Source organism: Schistocerca gregaria, chromosome 11 (assembly GCF_023897955.1).
Source record: "Schistocerca gregaria isolate iqSchGreg1 chromosome 11, iqSchGreg1.2, whole genome shotgun sequence".
Taxonomy (NCBI): domain Eukaryota; kingdom Metazoa; phylum Arthropoda; class Insecta; order Orthoptera; family Acrididae; genus Schistocerca; species Schistocerca gregaria.
The window spans coordinates 65,075,151-65,092,307 of record NC_064930.1 but is presented as its reverse complement, the minus strand read 5'-3'; the positions used below and the strand labels follow the sequence as shown (position 1 = coordinate 65,092,307).

General features: G+C 46.5%; 1 protein-coding gene across 1 annotated transcript in view; it reads right to left on the bottom strand.

Moving 5' to 3' along the window:
- LOC126295469 (pleckstrin homology domain-containing family G member 5) overlaps nucleotides 1-17,157 on the bottom strand; it is a 1,663,439-nt gene that overhangs the window by 754,551 nt on the left and 891,731 nt on the right. Inside the window, exon 7 of the mRNA XM_049988005.1 lies at nucleotides 13,689-13,930. Coding sequence (XP_049843962.1) covers nucleotides 13,689-13,930 — 242 coding nt within the window. The remainder of the gene's footprint in view (nucleotides 1-13,688; nucleotides 13,931-17,157) is intronic.

The window sequence follows — 17,157 nt, the reverse complement described above, 5'->3', positions numbered from 1 at the left end:
ATGATCGGACTTCACATCCGCGTCGCTCCCATCGCCATCCCATTCCGTTGACCGCCCTCGAGGAACCGGCTTCCGGCCAGGAGTATTGCTGGACCTGACACGCTCCACCACGGCTGCCTGGATTACATTCCACGTCCAGGTCTCTCCAATCTTACCAGCCCATGTCCACCTAAGTTTTTCTGCCGGACACACGAGTACTGTCACCGTTGCAGGGTGCTATGGCAATCCAAGTCCCACCGCCACACCTCCAAAGTATATTGCAGCGACGCAGTGTGGTTTATACACTACTGGCCATTAAACTTGCTACGCCACGGAGATGACGGGCTACAGACGCGAAATTTAACCGACAGGAAGAAGATGCTGTGATATGCAAATGATTAGCTTTTCAGAGCATTCACACAAGGTTGGCGTCGGTGGCGACACCTACAACGTCCTGACATCAGGAAGGTTTCCAACCGATTTCTCAAACACAGTTGGCCGACGTTGCCTGGTGAAACGTTGTTGTGATGCCTCGTGTGAGGAAGAGAAATGCGTACCATCACCTTTCCGACTTTGATAATGGTCGGATTGTAGCCTATCACGATTCCGGTTTATCGTTTCGCGACATTGCTGCTCGCGTTGGTCGAGATCCAAAGACTGTTGGCAGAATATGGAATCGGTGAGCTCAGTAGGGTAATACGGAACGCCGTTCTGGATCCCAACGGCCTCGTATCACTAGCAGTCGAGATGACAGGCATCTTATCCGCACAGCTGTAACGGATCGTGTAGCCACGTCTCGATCCATGAGCCAACACATGGGGACGTTTGCAAGACAACAACCATCTGCACGAACAGTTGGGCGACGTTTGCAGCAGCAGCACAGATTATCAGCTCGGGGACTGTGGCTGCAGTTACCCTCGACGCTGCATCACAGACACGAGGACCTGCGATGGTGTACTCGACGACATACCTGGGTGCACGAATGGCAAAACATCTTTTTTCCGGGTGAATCCAAGTTCTGTTTACAGTATCACGATGGTTGCATCCTGCCGGCCGCGGTGGTCTAGCGGTTCTACGCGCTCAGTCCAGAACCGCGCGACTGCTACGGTCGCAGGTTCGAATCCTGCCCCGGGCATGGATGTGTGTGATGTCCTTAGGTTAGTTAGGTTTAAGTAGTTCTAAGTTCTAGGGGACTAACGACCACAGATGTTAAGTCCCGTAGTGCTCAGAGCCATTTGAACCATTTTTTTTTTTTTTTTTTTGGTGGCATACGTGTTTGGCGACATCGCGGAGAAATTTGTTAACACCGAGTATAGATTCAAGTGTGAGGAAGTCATTTCTGAAAGTATTTGTATGGAGTGTAGCCATGTATGGAAGTGAAACATGGACGATAAATAGTTTGGACAAGAAGAGAATAGAAGCTTTCGAAATGTGGTGCTACAGAAGAATGCTGAAGATTAGATGGGTAGATCACATAACTAATGAGGAGGTATTGAATAGGATTGGGGAGAAGAGAAGTTTGTGGCACAACTTGACCAGACGAAGGGATCGGTTGGTAGGACATGTTCTAAGGCATCAAGGGATCACCAATTTAGTATTGGAGGGCAGCGTAGAGGGTAAAAATCGTAGAAGGAGACCAAGAGATGACTACACTATGCAGATTCAGAAGGATGTAGGTTGCAGTGGGTTCTGGGAGATGAAGAAGCTTGCACAGGATAGAGTAGCATGGTGAGCTGCATCAAACCAGTCTCAGGACTGAAGACCACAACAACAACAATGAACCCATCCACATGGAAGTGGGCTTCTGCACTAAATCAAATCACACAGCGCATGATAATTCCCATCAGACCCCGCGGCCAAAAGTGCAGTTTGAATGTCCTATCAAAAACCGTTCAGAAAAGTGACGATTTTCTTTCATACAGTTCGGTAGTTGTCACCTGTGTATTTACAGTCGCCGGCACCTATAACTTTGAAGCTCTGTAGCGACGTTGTATGACGTTTCCGGACATGGGTTCCTATCTCAGACATGCTCTACCATCTCCAGAAGTGAGTAACATGGATTGTGAAACATCCTGACGACTCACATGCAATTTGTAAACATGTTTTATACCCTACTAGCAATGAAATACATAAACATAACATTTTAGATGTAGGTGACATACGTCATCTTTTTCAGAGTTACGGCGTATATTTTGACACTGTTGATAATTAGAATAGTGTGGAAATGCAGGCCCTACCAGCATGTACATCGCAACCAATCAACATGCCGTTAATGAAAATGCTATTTCCAAGTCACGCAACTTTGGCCGATTGTGGTTAACCACAAGCATGTTCGTCTGGAGCCGTGCGCTGCAAAAGGCACGCTATCTCTTATTGCAGAGAGGTAAATTGTACAGGCCGCTTATGATAAACTTTTGCAGTAATGTCAGTACTATAAAATCTCAAGTTAAAGAAAATTACAGACTTTTATAACGATTGTACAGTAATTAAATATACGTACCAGTATTCACAATGGAGCAATATCGTCTTCAAGTAAAACATTGCTAAAAAAAATTATTCTGCACTGAACGTCATATTTATTCAATTTAAAAGCAGACGCATGGACATCAGACAAATCGCTTCGTGTCTGTGGGTACGGAAAATAGTGTCACAACCACCATATATAGTGATTCAGAACGTATGAAGATTTGTGACATACACTCCTGGAAATGGAAAAAAGAACACATTGACACCGGTGTGTCAGACCCACCATACTTGCTCCGGACACTGCGAGAGGGCTGTACAAGCAATGATCACACGCACGGCACAGCGGACACACCAGGAACCGCGGTGTTGGCCGTCGAATGGCGCTAGCTGCGCAGCATTTGTGCACCGCCGCCGTCAGTGTCAGCCAGTTTGCCGTGGCATACGGAGCTCCATCGCAGTCTTTAACACTGGTAGCATGCCGCGACAGCGTGGACGTGAACCGTATGTGCAGTTGACGGACTTTGAGCGGGGGCGTATAGTGGGCATGCGGGAGGCCGGGTGGACGTACCGCCGAATTGCTCAACACGTGGGGCGTGAGGTCTCCACAGTACATCGATGTTGTCGCCAGTGGTCGGCGGAAGGTGCACGTGCCCGTCGACCTGGGACCGGACCGCAGCGACGCACGCCAAGACCGTAGGATCCTACGCAGTGCCGTAGGGGACTGCACCGCCACTTCCCAGCAAATTAGGGACACTGTTGCTCCAGGGGTATCGGCGAGGACCATTCGCAACCGTCTCCATGAAGCTGGGCTACGGTCCCGCACACCGTTAGGCCGTCTTCCGCTCACGCCCCAACATCTTGCAGCCCGCCTCCAGTGGTGTCGCGACAGGCGTGAATGGAGGGACGAATGGAGACGTGTCGTCTTCAGCGATGAGAGTCGCTTCTGCCTTGGTGCCAATGATGGTCGTATGCGTGTTTGGCGACGTGCAGGTGAGCGCCACAATCAGGACTGCATACGACCGAGGCACACAGGACCAACACCCGGCATCGTGGTGTGGGGAGCGATCTCCTACACTGGCCGTACACCTCTGGTGATCGTCGAGGGGACACTGAATAGTGCACGGTACATCCAAACCGTCATCGAACCCATCGTTCTACCATTCCTAGACCGGCAAGGGAACTTGCTGTTCCAACAGGACAATGGACGTCTGCATGTATCCTGTGCCACCCGACGTGCTCTAGAAGGTGTAAGTCAACTACGCTGGCCAGCAAGATCTCCGGATCTGTCCCCCATTGAGCATGTTTGGGACTGGATGAAGCGTCGTCTCACGCGGTCTGCGCGTTCGTGCGTCCAGCACGAACGCTGGTCCAACTGAGGCGCCAGGTGGAAATGGCATGGCAAGCCGTTCCACAGGACTACATCCAGCATCTCTACGATCGTCTCCATGGGAGAATAGCAGCCTGCATTGCTGCGAAAGGTGGATATACACTGTACTAGTGCCGACATTGTGCATGCTCTGTTGCCTGTGTCTATGTGCCTGTGGTTCTGTCAGTGTGATCATGTGATGTATCTGACCCCAGGAATGTGTCAATAAAGTTTCACCTTCCTGGGACAATAAATTCACGGTGTTCTTATTTCAATTTCCAGGAGTGTATTTTTGCGTGTTTCTGACTTGTAGTGTTTGCTCATTTCGTTGGGAATGGCTGAAGAAGCTTATGAGGGGCTGATTATTTAAACTGAGTGTGCGAAATATTTGCGTCAGTCCCACCAACACCCAGGCAATAATCGTAAGCCGCACCACCGTGTCCTTCCTCATCCTAGGTTTCTTCCTTACTATCTACGACTGCCCCCTTGCCCTCACTCCCACCCTCATATACCTTGGCATCACCGTCGACCGCCGCTTTTCCTGGACCCCCCCCCCCCCCGCCCCTCATTTCCTCGCAGTCCAAACCAAAGCATGTAACCGTCTCTGTCTACTCAAACTCCTCTCTGGTCGAACATGGGGATTACACCCTTCCACTATCCTACATATCTATAAGTCTCTCATCCGCCCCATCCTATGTTATACCCACCCCCCACCTACTACAAAACCCTCCAAATTCTTGAGTGCCATGCACTCTGCCTCGCTTATGCCATCCGTCCCATCCCACACGCGGATCCCTTACGATTTGATTGCTTTCCCCCATCTTCTCCTGTACCTAGAAGCTAGCTGGAGTGCCCGTGCAGTTCTAGGCGCTACGGTCTGGAACCGCGCGACTGCTACGGCAGCAGGTTCGAATCCTGCCTCGGGCGTGGATGTGTGTCATGTCCTTAGGTTACTTAGGTGTAAGTAGTTCAGACTTCCAGGGGACTGATGACCTCAGAAGTTAAGTCCCATAGTGCTCAGACCTATTTTTTTCTACATAATCACCGTTCAAACCGGTGCACGAATCATTCTGTGGCATAAGCATTTCAATTCCATCCCTGTATAAAGCTGCCGCCTGCGATTGCAACCACTGGTTTATACCGGCATGTATTGCGGCGTCAGTATCGAAGGGTTGTTTAGCGAGCTGTATCTTCACTGCACGGAAGAGATGGCAGTCGCTCGTCGCCAAATCCGGGCTGTGTGGTGGATGATCAAACACTTCCTATCAAAAATACCTTACAGTCCCAAAACACAATAGCTATAACCTTTCTTGCAGACTGCTTTCGGAAACACTTCCTTCCTTTTTTAGGAGAATTTTTGTGTCCCGATTCCATCGACTGATGTCCTTAGGTTAGTTAGGTTTAATTAGTTCTAGGTTCTAGGCAACTGATGACCTAAGAAGTTAATTCGCATAGTGCCGAGAGCCATTTTTTTTTGTTACAGGAACGAATACAGTCCCTATATGTCTCCTGAAAAGTGGATCCCCCCCATCCTTTGGTTTCTCCCATCCTCTCCCACCCTAGCCCACTGCTGTGCCTGTACCACAATGCCCATCTCGAGTGTCTCCATCTCGACACGCTCCATACCCTCGCCCCAGGTGGCTTTCGCCAACTCCCCCTCCCAGATGATGTCCTCATGCCTTCTGCCTACCCCTCCTACCACATCTAATCCCTCCTTCTTCTCCCCCTCCACAGGTCACCCGCTCTCCCTCCCTTTCCCCCTTCTCTTCTTCCTCTTTTTCCCCAGTCAAACACCTTATTTTTCCTTTTCACCCCCCCCCCCCGAGCTTCCAGCTCCTTTCCTTCTCCCCTCCACTGCCCCCACCTACCCCCCTCCCTACCGCCTCTCCCCCCTTTTCTTCCCCCCCCATCCCCCTTCATCCAGTGGTAGGTCCCCTTCGGTGCAGTGACTTTTAATGTTTTTGTTGTGGTGTCATTATTATGCCAGTGCCGTTTGCCAGCTGTGTCGCCAGTGTCATTCATTTGTGTTCCCACTGTGGTGTTTCTCTGTTTTAGTGTCGACTCACAGTGTTATTCTCCACATGTGTGTATGGCTCTTGTCTGTGTTGTTTTTAAATCTACTGTTTCTACTCACCTATTTTTGTTCTTGTTAATTCATCATCTTATGCCATTCTACGTTATGTGTTATTTTATCATTTGGCTATGTTTTCTCTGTAACTCTCTTCGCTGAAGAGTGGCATATTCTGCAACTGCCAGCCCGCCCCATTTTGGGGAGTAATATAACAATAAGAGAAAAAAAAAATTCATCTCCCACCCTGAGATACCTCGGCCTCACCCTCGACTGTCACTTCACCTGGACTCCTCATCTCCTGACCATCCAGCAGAAAGCCCATTCCCACCTCTGCCTCCTGAAACTCCTGTCTGGCTGGACATGGGGATTGCATCCTTCCACCATCCTCCACACCTACAAATCCCTAATCTGTCCTATCCTCTGTTATGCCAGCATTGCCTGGATGTCCACCCCTCTCCGCACTGCTTTTATAAGGCCATCCAAATCCTAGAATACACGCACTCCACCTTGCCTTCCGTATCCGCCTTCTGCCCCCCCCCCCCCACGACTCCTGTATGACCTCACCCCCTTCCCCCACCTCCTCCTTTTTCTCCAACATCTCCGCATTCTATACACTGTCTGCAGGCTTGATCCTAACCACCCCCTGGTGTCCTCCTTCCTCTCCACCTCTCATCTGTTACCACACCTCTATCACTGTATCCCTCCATCTCTCCACATCCCACCCCCCATCACTTTCATCAGGGCAATTTCCAAAACTTCCCCCTCCCAGATGATGAACTTCACCGTAACATTTACTGTTCCTGTTTTTCCTCATTCCCTCGCCACTGAGTCTCTGCACCTGTCCTCAGCTGTTTCCCTCTCCCATCCTTCACTCCACATCCCCCTTTGGCGCGCCCCCCACACCATCTCCCCTACCCTGTCCGCTCTAGCACCTCCAATTTCCCCGTTTTCTTCCCTCCTCACTCATATTCGTATTCCTGGCAGATCCTCCTAGTTTGTTCTTTGTTGTCAGTGTGCTACATCAGTGCTGTGTTCTATGATGTTCTATAGTAACATCAGGTGCTCTCTGGCTGGACATGGGGATTACATCCTTCCACCATCCCCCACACCTACAAATCCCTAATCCATCCTACCATGTGCTTTACTTGTACATAGTGTTGCTGTCTGTGATTTTTATGTGCTACGCCACCCGTCGCAACTTTTATGCTCCGGCTGTACTTCCCCTCATGTTCTTTTACTCATCACAGTGTGTGGTTTTTTGCATACACAACTATTGTACATTTTTATCTCCATTTTTACAGTCACCCCCTTTTGTATGCTGTATCCCATTATGTTCCCCCATTTTTATACGTCTGGTTCGCCATATTTTCTTCTTTATGTTGTTTTATATGTCTCCCTGTTAGGCACTTACTGTCTCTCAGCTGAAGAGTGGTGGTGCCTATGCTGCTGCCAGCCCGCCCGGAATAGAGAATTGAAATTCAATTAAGAAAAAAATTATTTATGCAGAAGTTGAGCTGCTTCTTCATTGGACTTTATATAACTTCTGAAGGTTTGGTGATTTCGAGTAACACTCGTTTCACAATTCTTCCTGCAAATGTCAGCTCATTTTGACGTCAGGCGTAATGTCGACGACCACATGATCGGCTGTCGATTCTGTGACAAGGAAGAATATGGATGTTATTGCTTCTGGAATCACGCACAGCAATGTAAGCTCTCCTCCTAGGTTTCTACCCAACCACACACTGGGAAAACGCTAAATATTAATTTCATCCTTCTTTCTCAAATCATACGGAAAATTCCAGAATATACTTGTATTACATTGACAAGAATGTACCAGAACTTATCTACGCTAACACGAAAAAAAAGCATCTGGCGAAATGCAAACACAAACTTTTTGATGCCTGGAATCACAATGTTATCCATTACGGCAGCACCTATTTGTGTGTAATGTGTCTCCTTTCTTGGTTATCACTGTCTCTCTTGAAGGCTTATATCGCTGATACGTTATTTAATAACATTTGACGATGATGCTGTCAAGTTGGTGATAAATTTTCAGTGCTCTGTTACCCTGAAATGGCCTATGAAAATTGTAATACAGGGTGATTCAAAAAGAATACCACAATTTTAAAAATGTGTATTTAATGAAAGAAACATAATATGACTTTCTGTTATACATAATTACAAAGAGTATTTAAAAAGGTTTTTTTCCCCTCAAAAACAAGTTCAGAGATGTTCAATATGGCCCCCTCCAGACACTCGAGCAATATCAACCCGATACTCCAACTCGTTCCACACTCTCTGTAGCATATCAGCCGTAACAGTTTGGATAGCTGCTGTTATTTCTCGTTTCAAATCATCAATGGTGGCTGGGAGAGGTGGCCGAAACACGATATCCTTAACATACCCCTGTAAGAAAAAATCGCAGGGGGTAAGACCAGGGCTTCTTGGAGGCCAGTGATGGAGTGCTCTGTCACGGGCTGCCAGGCGGCCGATCCATCGCCTCGGGTAGTTGACGTTCAGGTAGTTACCGACAGGTAAGTGCCAATGTGGTGGCGCTCCATCCTGCCGAAATATGAATTGTTGTGCTTCTTGTTCGAGCTGAGGGAACAGCCAATTCTCTAACATCTCCAGATACTGCAGTCCAGTTACAGTAGCACCTTCGAAGAAAAAGGGACCAAAAACTTTATTGGCTGAAATGGCACAGAAAACGTTCACCTTAGGCGAGTCACGTTCATACTGAGTTGTTTCCCGCGGATTCTCAGTGCCCCATATACAGACATTGTGACGGTTGACTTTCCTGTTAGCGTGGAAAGATGCTTCATCACTAAACACAATCTTTGAAACGAAAGATTCATCTGTTTCCATTTGAGCAAGGATAAAATCACAGAAATCGATTCGTTTAATCTTATCAGCTGCAGACAGTGCTTGAACCAATTTCAGACGATACGGTTTCATAACTAACCTTTTTCGTAGGACTCTCCATACAGTTGATTGTGGAATTTGCAGCTCTCTGATAGCTCTGCGAGTCGATTTTCCTGGGCTGCGAACAAATGCTTGCTGGATGCGTGCTACATTTTCATCACTCGTTCTCGGCCGTCCAGAACTTTTCCCTTTGCACAAACACCCATTCTCTGTAAACTGTTTATACCAACGTTTAATACACCACCTATCAGGAGGTTTAACACCATACTTCGTTCGAAATGCACGCTGAACAAGTGTCGTCGATTCACTCCTGCCGTACTCAATAACACAAAAAGCTTTCTGTTGAGCGGTCGCCATCTTAGCACCAACTGACGCTGACGCCTAGTCAACAGCGCCTCAAGCGAACAAATGTACAACTAAATGAAACTTTATAGCTCCCTTAATTCGCCGACAGATAGTGCTTAGCTCTGCCTTTTGTCGTTGCAGATTTTTAAATTCCTAAAGTTGTGGTATTCTTTTTGAATCACCCTGTATTTTCACTCTGTAGCGGAGTGTTGTGCTGATATTAAACTCCCTGGCCCAGGTACCGGCGGAAGAGGCGTGAGTCGTGCTTGGGTAGCTCAGCTGGTAGAGCACTTGCCCGCGAAAGGCAAAGGTCCCGAGTTCGAGTCTCGGTCTGGTACACAGTTTTAATCTGCCAGGAAGTTTCACGAGAAATATACTTTGAATACCCTAATATTCTTACGTACCTTTGTACGTACCTTTGTGATCATTACTCCCTATGTAAGTAGGTGTCAACAAAATATTTTGGCATTCGGAGGAGAAAGTTAGTGATTGGAATTTCGTGAGGAGATTCCCTCGCAAAGATAAACGTTTTTCTTTTAGTGATGTCCATCCCATCATTTCTGTGACACTCTCACCCATATTTTGCGATAATACAAAACGTGCTGCCTTTCTTTGAACTTTTTCGACGTACTCCATCAGTCCTATCTGGTAAGGATCCCACACCGTGCAGCAGTATTCTAAAAGAGAACGGACAAGCATAGTGTAGGCAGTCTCCTTAGTAGGTCTGTTACATTTTCTAAGTGTCCTGCCAATAAAACGCAGTCTTTCGTTAGCCTTCCCCACAACATTTTCTGTGTGTTCCTTCCAATTAATTTTCAACATTGTTCTGTAGCACCACATCTCAAACGCTTCGAGTCTTTTCCAGTTTTCCAACAGTCCATGTCTTACTGCCATACAACGCTATGCTTCAAACGTACACTGCCAGAAAATTCTTCATCAGATGGAGGCATATGTTTGGTGCTAGCAGACTTCTCTCGACCAGAAATGTCCTTTTTGCCAATGCTAGTCTGCTTTTTATGTCGTCTGCAATCCATATGTCAAGGATAATTTTGCTGCCTAGGTAGCAGAATTCCTTGACTTCATCTACTTCGTCCTCCCCAGTTGCGATGTTAAGTTTCTTGCTGTTCTCATTTCTGCTACTTCTCATTAGTTTCGCCTTTCTTCAGTTTACTATCAATCAGTATTCTGTACTAATTAGACTGTTCGTTCTATTCAGCAGATCATGTAATTCTTCTTCACTTACACTCAGGATAGCAACATCACAGTGAACTGTATCATTAATACCCTTTCACCTTGAATTTTAATTCCTCTTCTGAACCTTTTTCTCATTCCGTAATTGCTTCTTCGACTTACAGATTGAACAATATGGGCGAAAGACTACATCTCCACCTTATGCCTTTTTAATCCGAGCACTTCTTTGTTGGTCTGGCAATCTTATTACTCCCTCTTGGCTCTGAAACCTGTTGTATATAACCCACTTTTCCCTATAGGTTACCGCTGCTTCTCTCACGATTTCGAATATGTTTCACCGTTTGACACAGATGCTTCTTCCAGGTCGACAGATCCTATGAATGCACCTAGATTTTTCTTTAGCCTTGCTTCTATCATAACCAGATTGTCAGAGCTGCCTCCCTGGAGCCTTTTCCTTTCCTAATGCCAAACTGATCGTCATTTAATACATCCTCAATTTTCTTTTTCCATTCTCCTGTACATTATTCTTGTCAGCAGCTTGGATGCATGAACTGTTAAGATGGCTGCGCAGTAACTCTCGCACTTGTAGACTCTCAGCAACTGTATGTCCACATGCATCACTGGGGATAGGTTTAAGGGAGGCCCATTGGCCCCTGATCGAACGCACCTGGTAAATTACGAGTATTACATATGACTTAGACAGTACTGTGCTGGTACCCACGTCCTTCTGTAGTTATATGATAGTGAAAATTGTGAAAAACCTTCTCACACAGTTGAAGTGGTGCAGTGGCTAGACAGATGGGATACAGAAATTCCGCCCCAGTGGGGAGATGGAGGGCTGGGGTGATGGGAAGTGCATCTGGAGACCCTGTACCACCAACATCGCCAAACTCAGACTAACCTGCTGCCCCATTGAAGACATGGGATACGGTTAGGGAAGAAAGAAAGCTAAATTGATGGTCACCTGAACTACCATTGCAAAAATTGGCTTACTAGCAGTTGCTAATATTAACCATCGTAACACCTCAGAGCCAGGCAATTTGTATGCCTTAGAAAGACCCTCTTGTGGAATTCTATGTCTGTAACCTACACTATAATTACTTACATGTATATGACAGTGTCCCTGGCTGCTGGGGGAAAGCATTCTAATTGTCTAGAACTGGAGTTGCAGTAATCCTGTACCATGCCCAAGCAAACCCAACACACCACCCTTCAGCCACGTGGTGGGGACAACCGCCGTGCAACCACCGTCATCTGCAGAACCAGTGGAGTCAACCAGTGGGACTTTATAATGGATCCACCACAGAAAAAATCCAGCAGCCTGCCCTTGCAGGAAGAACTGCATAGGTCACACACAGGTTCGCATTCATCCTGCTGATTCCACCAGGTCTGCTACTGCTTTTTCCTTGTGGACATCCTCCGTGTAGGGAATAATTTCGGGATCGGTGAATCCTTGGTGATAATCACTGCCCAGTGGGTCCCTCATACTATCATGTACACGAGTTTTCCCTTGCCATGCCTTTAGTTGTTACTTAGTTCACCAGTGGCCTTTGCTTCCAACAATATCATGTAGTATATTATTTACTCTTACTTGAGTTCGCAGATCTTGAGGTACATTTGTTAGACTTCTTGGTACTCCGTATAAATATTTCATGAAAAAATGGTTCAAATGGCTCTGAGCACTATGGAACATCTATGGTCATCAGTCCCCTAGAACTTAGAACCACTTAAACCTAACTAATCTAAGGACATCACACAACACCCAGCCATCACGAGGCAGACAAAATCCCTGACCCTGGCGGGAATCGAACCCGAGAACCCGGGCGTGGAGAGTGAGAATCCTACCGCACGACCACGAGAAATATTTCATAGTATGACCCATGACTCTGTTTGGCCCATAACTCCTTAAACGGTGAATCGTTTCTCTAGATGGATGTACATGGCTCATAACCAGCCTCTCCTTTGTTTCCAGAATGAACTGTGCAGTGTAGTGTGTGCTGATATTAAACTTCGTGGCAGATTGCCGACCGCTGCATCGAACACCAGCGCCACTTGAAATACAGGTATTTGTAAAAAAATCAGCGATGGCTGAACATAGCTTGCTTAACAAGCATAAGATTTTATTTGAAGAAACCAGAGTAATAGCCCTCGCATCGAATTACTGGGACTCTGTGATCCGGGAAACAGTCGAAATTAGACTTAGCGATAGTAACTTTAACAGAGACAACGGCTATGCACTTAGCAACACCTGGAAGAGTGCACTGGGTAAAGAAGAATCGCAGAGAGAAACTTCCCTCACTTTACCTCCCGATTCAAGGGATGGCTCTGCGAGCAACGCGGGACAGAAACTGTATCTACGGAAGTAGAGGGCACCACTTCACTACGTGCCACATCGCTGTTGCTATGACGCATTCCAGCCAATCAGAAGCCGTCCTTTGCACATAGAAGTCGGAACTTCGCCAGTTCACGACAGTCAGTTTTAGCCCTGATGACGACCTTGGAGGTAGTGATCAAAAGCTTGGAGCTTTATCCCGAATTGACGCGGCATGTACACCGAGGGACAGGATGATAGAACATCTGTTAAGACACCGGGAAATAACTTGCACAGTACTAGAGGGAGCTGTACAGGATAAAAACTGAAGAGGAAAACAGAGATTGGAATACATCTAGCAAATAGGTAAGGCCATACGTTGCAAGTGCTACCGTGAGATGAACAGGTTCGCAATGGAGAGGGATTCGTAATGATCCACAACAGACCAGTCAGAAGACTGACGACTCACACAAAAAATTTTAAAAAATTCAAACAGGTCGATCAAGCGTCTTCTTCTTATATTTTTTGATATTTAATTTTACCCATTATTGAATATGTTTAGACTACATTACAAATCTTGAGGTGAATGTCTGGTTACAGTTTTATATAAGGTGCTGCAGCTGTTAGAAATAAGACCTGAATTTGGTTTGAAGTGTGGGGGGTCGGGATTGTAGGCAATAAGCAATAATAAATAAGTAAACAGATGAAACTTCCTGGCAGATTAAAACTGTGTGCCCGACCGAGACTCGAACTCGGGACCTTTGCCTTTCGCGGGCAAGTGCTCTACCAACTGAGCTACCGAAGCACGACTCACGTCCGGTACTCACAGCTTTACTTCTGCCAGTATCCGTCTCCTACCTTCCAAACTTTACAGAAGTTGGTAGAGCACTTGCCCGCGAAAGGCAAAGGTCCCGAGTTCGAGTCTCGCTCGGGCACACAGTTTTAATATGCCAGGAAGTTTCATATCAGCGCACACTCCCCTGCAGAGTGAAAATCTCATTCAAGTAAACAGATGTCGAGAATTGTTGAAAGCTCACCTGCGACCGGACGAGGCGGTGTCTGCGGCTGCTACCGACGAACGAGGTGACGGTGGAGACGCTGGCGCCGGACGCCTTATCGGGGGCCTGCCCTGGGGGCGGCGGCTCGCCCCCAGCCCCGCCGTCCGCCCCTGGCACGTCGAGGCAGGCGGCAGCGGGCGACGCGGCCGGCGCAGACATGGCCGCCGGGGGAACCCCAGAGCCCTGGCTGGGGAATCCCGGGCCCAGTGAGACGCACATGCCTGCAACAGGTGGTCAGGCATGCCAACTACGAACAGGCTCTGTTTGCGGGAACTGTTAAAATGACAACAAAGTTTATACACTACAGGCCATTAAAATTGCTACACCAAGAAGAAATGCAGATGATAAACAAGAATTCATTGGACACACATATTATACTAGAACTGACAGGTGATTACATTTTCACGCAGTTTGGGTGCATAGATCCTGAGAAATCAGTACCCAGAACAACCACTTCTGGTCGTAATAATGGCCTTGATACGCCTGGGCATTTAGTCAAACAGAGCTCGGATGGCGTGTACAGGTACAGCTGCCCAAGCAGCTTCGACACAAAACCACAGTTCATCGAGAGTAGTGACTGCCGTATTGTGACGAGCCAGTTGCTCGGCCACCATTGACCAGACGTTTTCAATAGGTGAGAGATCTGGGGAATGTGCTGGCCAGGGTAGCAGTCGAAGATTTTCTGTACCCAGAAAGGCCTGTACAGGACCTGCAACATGTGGTCATGCATTATTCTGCTGAAATGTAGGGTTTCGCAGAGATCGAATGGAGGGTAGAGCCACGGGTCGTAACACATCTGAAATGTAACGTCCACTGTTCAAAGTGCCGTCAATGCGAACAAAAGGTGACAGAGACGTGTAACCAGTGGCACCCCATACCATCACGCCGGGTGATACGCCAGTATGGCGATGACAAATACACGCTTTCAATATGCGTTCACCACGATGTCGCCAAACACGGATGCGACCATCGTGATGCTGTAAACAGAACCTGGATTCTTCCAAAAAAACGAAGTTTTGCCATTCGTGCAGCCAGGTTCGTCGTCGAGTACACCATCGCAGGCGATCCTGTCTCTGATTCAGCATCAAGGGTAACTGCAGCCACGGTCTCCGAGCTGATAGTCCGAGCTGCTGCAAACGTAGTCGAACTGTTCGTGCAGATGGTTGTTGTCTTGCAAACGTCCCCATCTGTTGACTCAGGAATCGAGACGTGGTTGCACGATCCGTTACAGCCGTGTGGATAAGATGTCTGTCATCTCGACTGCTAGTGATACGAGGCCGTTGGGATGCAGCACGGCGTTCCGTATTACCCTCCTGAACACACCGATTCCATATTCTGCTAACAGTCATTGGATCTCGACCAACGCGAGCAGCAATGTCGCGATACGATAAACCGCAATCGCGATAGGCTACAATCCAACATTTACCAAAGTCGGAAACGTGATGGAACGCATTTCTCCTCCTTACACGAGGCATCACAACAACGTTTCACCAGGCAACGCCGGTCAGCTGCTGTTTGTGTATGAGAAATCGGTTGGAAACTCCCCATGTCAGCACGTTGTAGGTGTCGCCACCAGTGCCAACCTTGTGTGAATGCTCTGAAAAGCTAATCATTTGCATATGACAGCATCTTCTTCCTGTCGGTTAATTTTCGCGTCTGTAGCACGTCATCTTCGTGGAGTTGCAGTTTTAATGGCCAATAGTGAATATCTATGCCAGAATAATGGTTGTGTTTCAGATGGTTTTAGAGCTTAGTAGCATATGTTTAACGTGTAAGCACACGTGGCGAAAAATATTCACCACAGTAGTTCTGACATATTGGCAACTTTGTTAGATAAATTCTACAACAATGTCTATTGATAGACGTTTCAAGAAACCTTCCATCCTTGTAACAATATGACAGTTCCATAGTTTCACACATTACCTTGTTCAGTACATGTGTGACTCCTATTGCTTAATAATAAAAAATATCGTGCGTACCATAAGCCAAAGCAGCTCTATGCGACTCTCAAAAAGTTTCAAGAAAATAGACTTTGAAGTTTTCCAATCTTGTTTAATATGCTAAAGTAAGGAAAAAGTTTTTTCGGTGAGCAGTGTGGTGGTTCTGTGGTAGAGTGCTCTCAGTTGTTGTGGAAGGCTTTGGGTTTGAAAGAAAGGGGTTCTACGATTATTTCTGTGAAGGGTAAAGCACATTAAGTGCAGAAAACTCGTAATCCCTCGATCCAGTTTTTCTGTTCTCAGTTCGGACACTTACCTCATTTTAATACATAATTCACCAAATATATGCTAATTACTACATCTAATTCGCATTTTTATGATAAAATCACGTCTTCTTATTTCTTATTATATACTGCAAACAAAAATCCGGTATTCATTGCAAAGAAAAATTCTTAGTTAGTGATCTATTAAAAAAGATTTTTAATCAAGATTCCGAATTTTAGAAATATTTTTTTTTATATTTTTGTATTTTACGCTTCACGAAATGCTTGCGAATTTGCACCTTTGTTTACAAATTTGTTTACGTCAGAATTCGAACCCAAGCGGCACCAGACAGCATTCTACTACATTGGCCACACTGCCTCTAAAATAAATAAGAAAAAAGTTGCACAACCCTAGTTTCCCATGTTAAAAAGGGTCGGAAACTTCAAAGTCGATTTCCTCGAGTATTTTTGAGAGTTGCATCGAACTACTTTGGGAGTGGTATATTTCAGTTCTGAGCGTCACCTGACATAAATACACCGAAAGGCAAAGAAACTGGTACAGCTTCCTAGTAGTCGGTCTCCGAATTGCTTCGACGTCTTCCTCAAATCCGACCTGGTACAGATCCCAAAATCTGGAGCAGTACTCAAGAATAGGTCACACCAGCGTCCTATATGCGGTTTCCTTTACAAGTGAACGACACTTCCATAAAATTCTGCCAATAAACCAAACCAGACCATTCGCCTTCCCTACCACAGTTCTCACATACTTGCTCCACCTCATACCACTTTGCAACATTATGCCCAGATATTTAAACGACTTGACTATTTCAGGCAGAAGAATAGTAATACTGTATCTGAACATTACAGGTTTGATCTTCCTAGTCATCCGCATTAGCTTCGATTTTTCCACATTTAGAGCTAGCTGCCATCCATGTCAGCAACTGGAAATCTTATCTATGTCGTCTTGTATCTTCCTACAGCCACTCCACATCCACACCACAACATCATCAGCAGACAAGCGCAGATTGACGCTGACAAACTTGTAATGGATTTGGTTTTCCCAGAAAAGTATGGAGACCCCTTAATCGATTCGATACAGGGTATGGAAGATGCGGTGCCTGTCTGTACAAATGGGTGTTCAAAGGTGCCGCCGCGAATGACTTGTGTTCCTGTGCAAACTACGCAGGCCCTAAACAAAAAGTGTACACTAAGAAAATTTTCTGGTGGACTCCATCCGAAGACCACTAT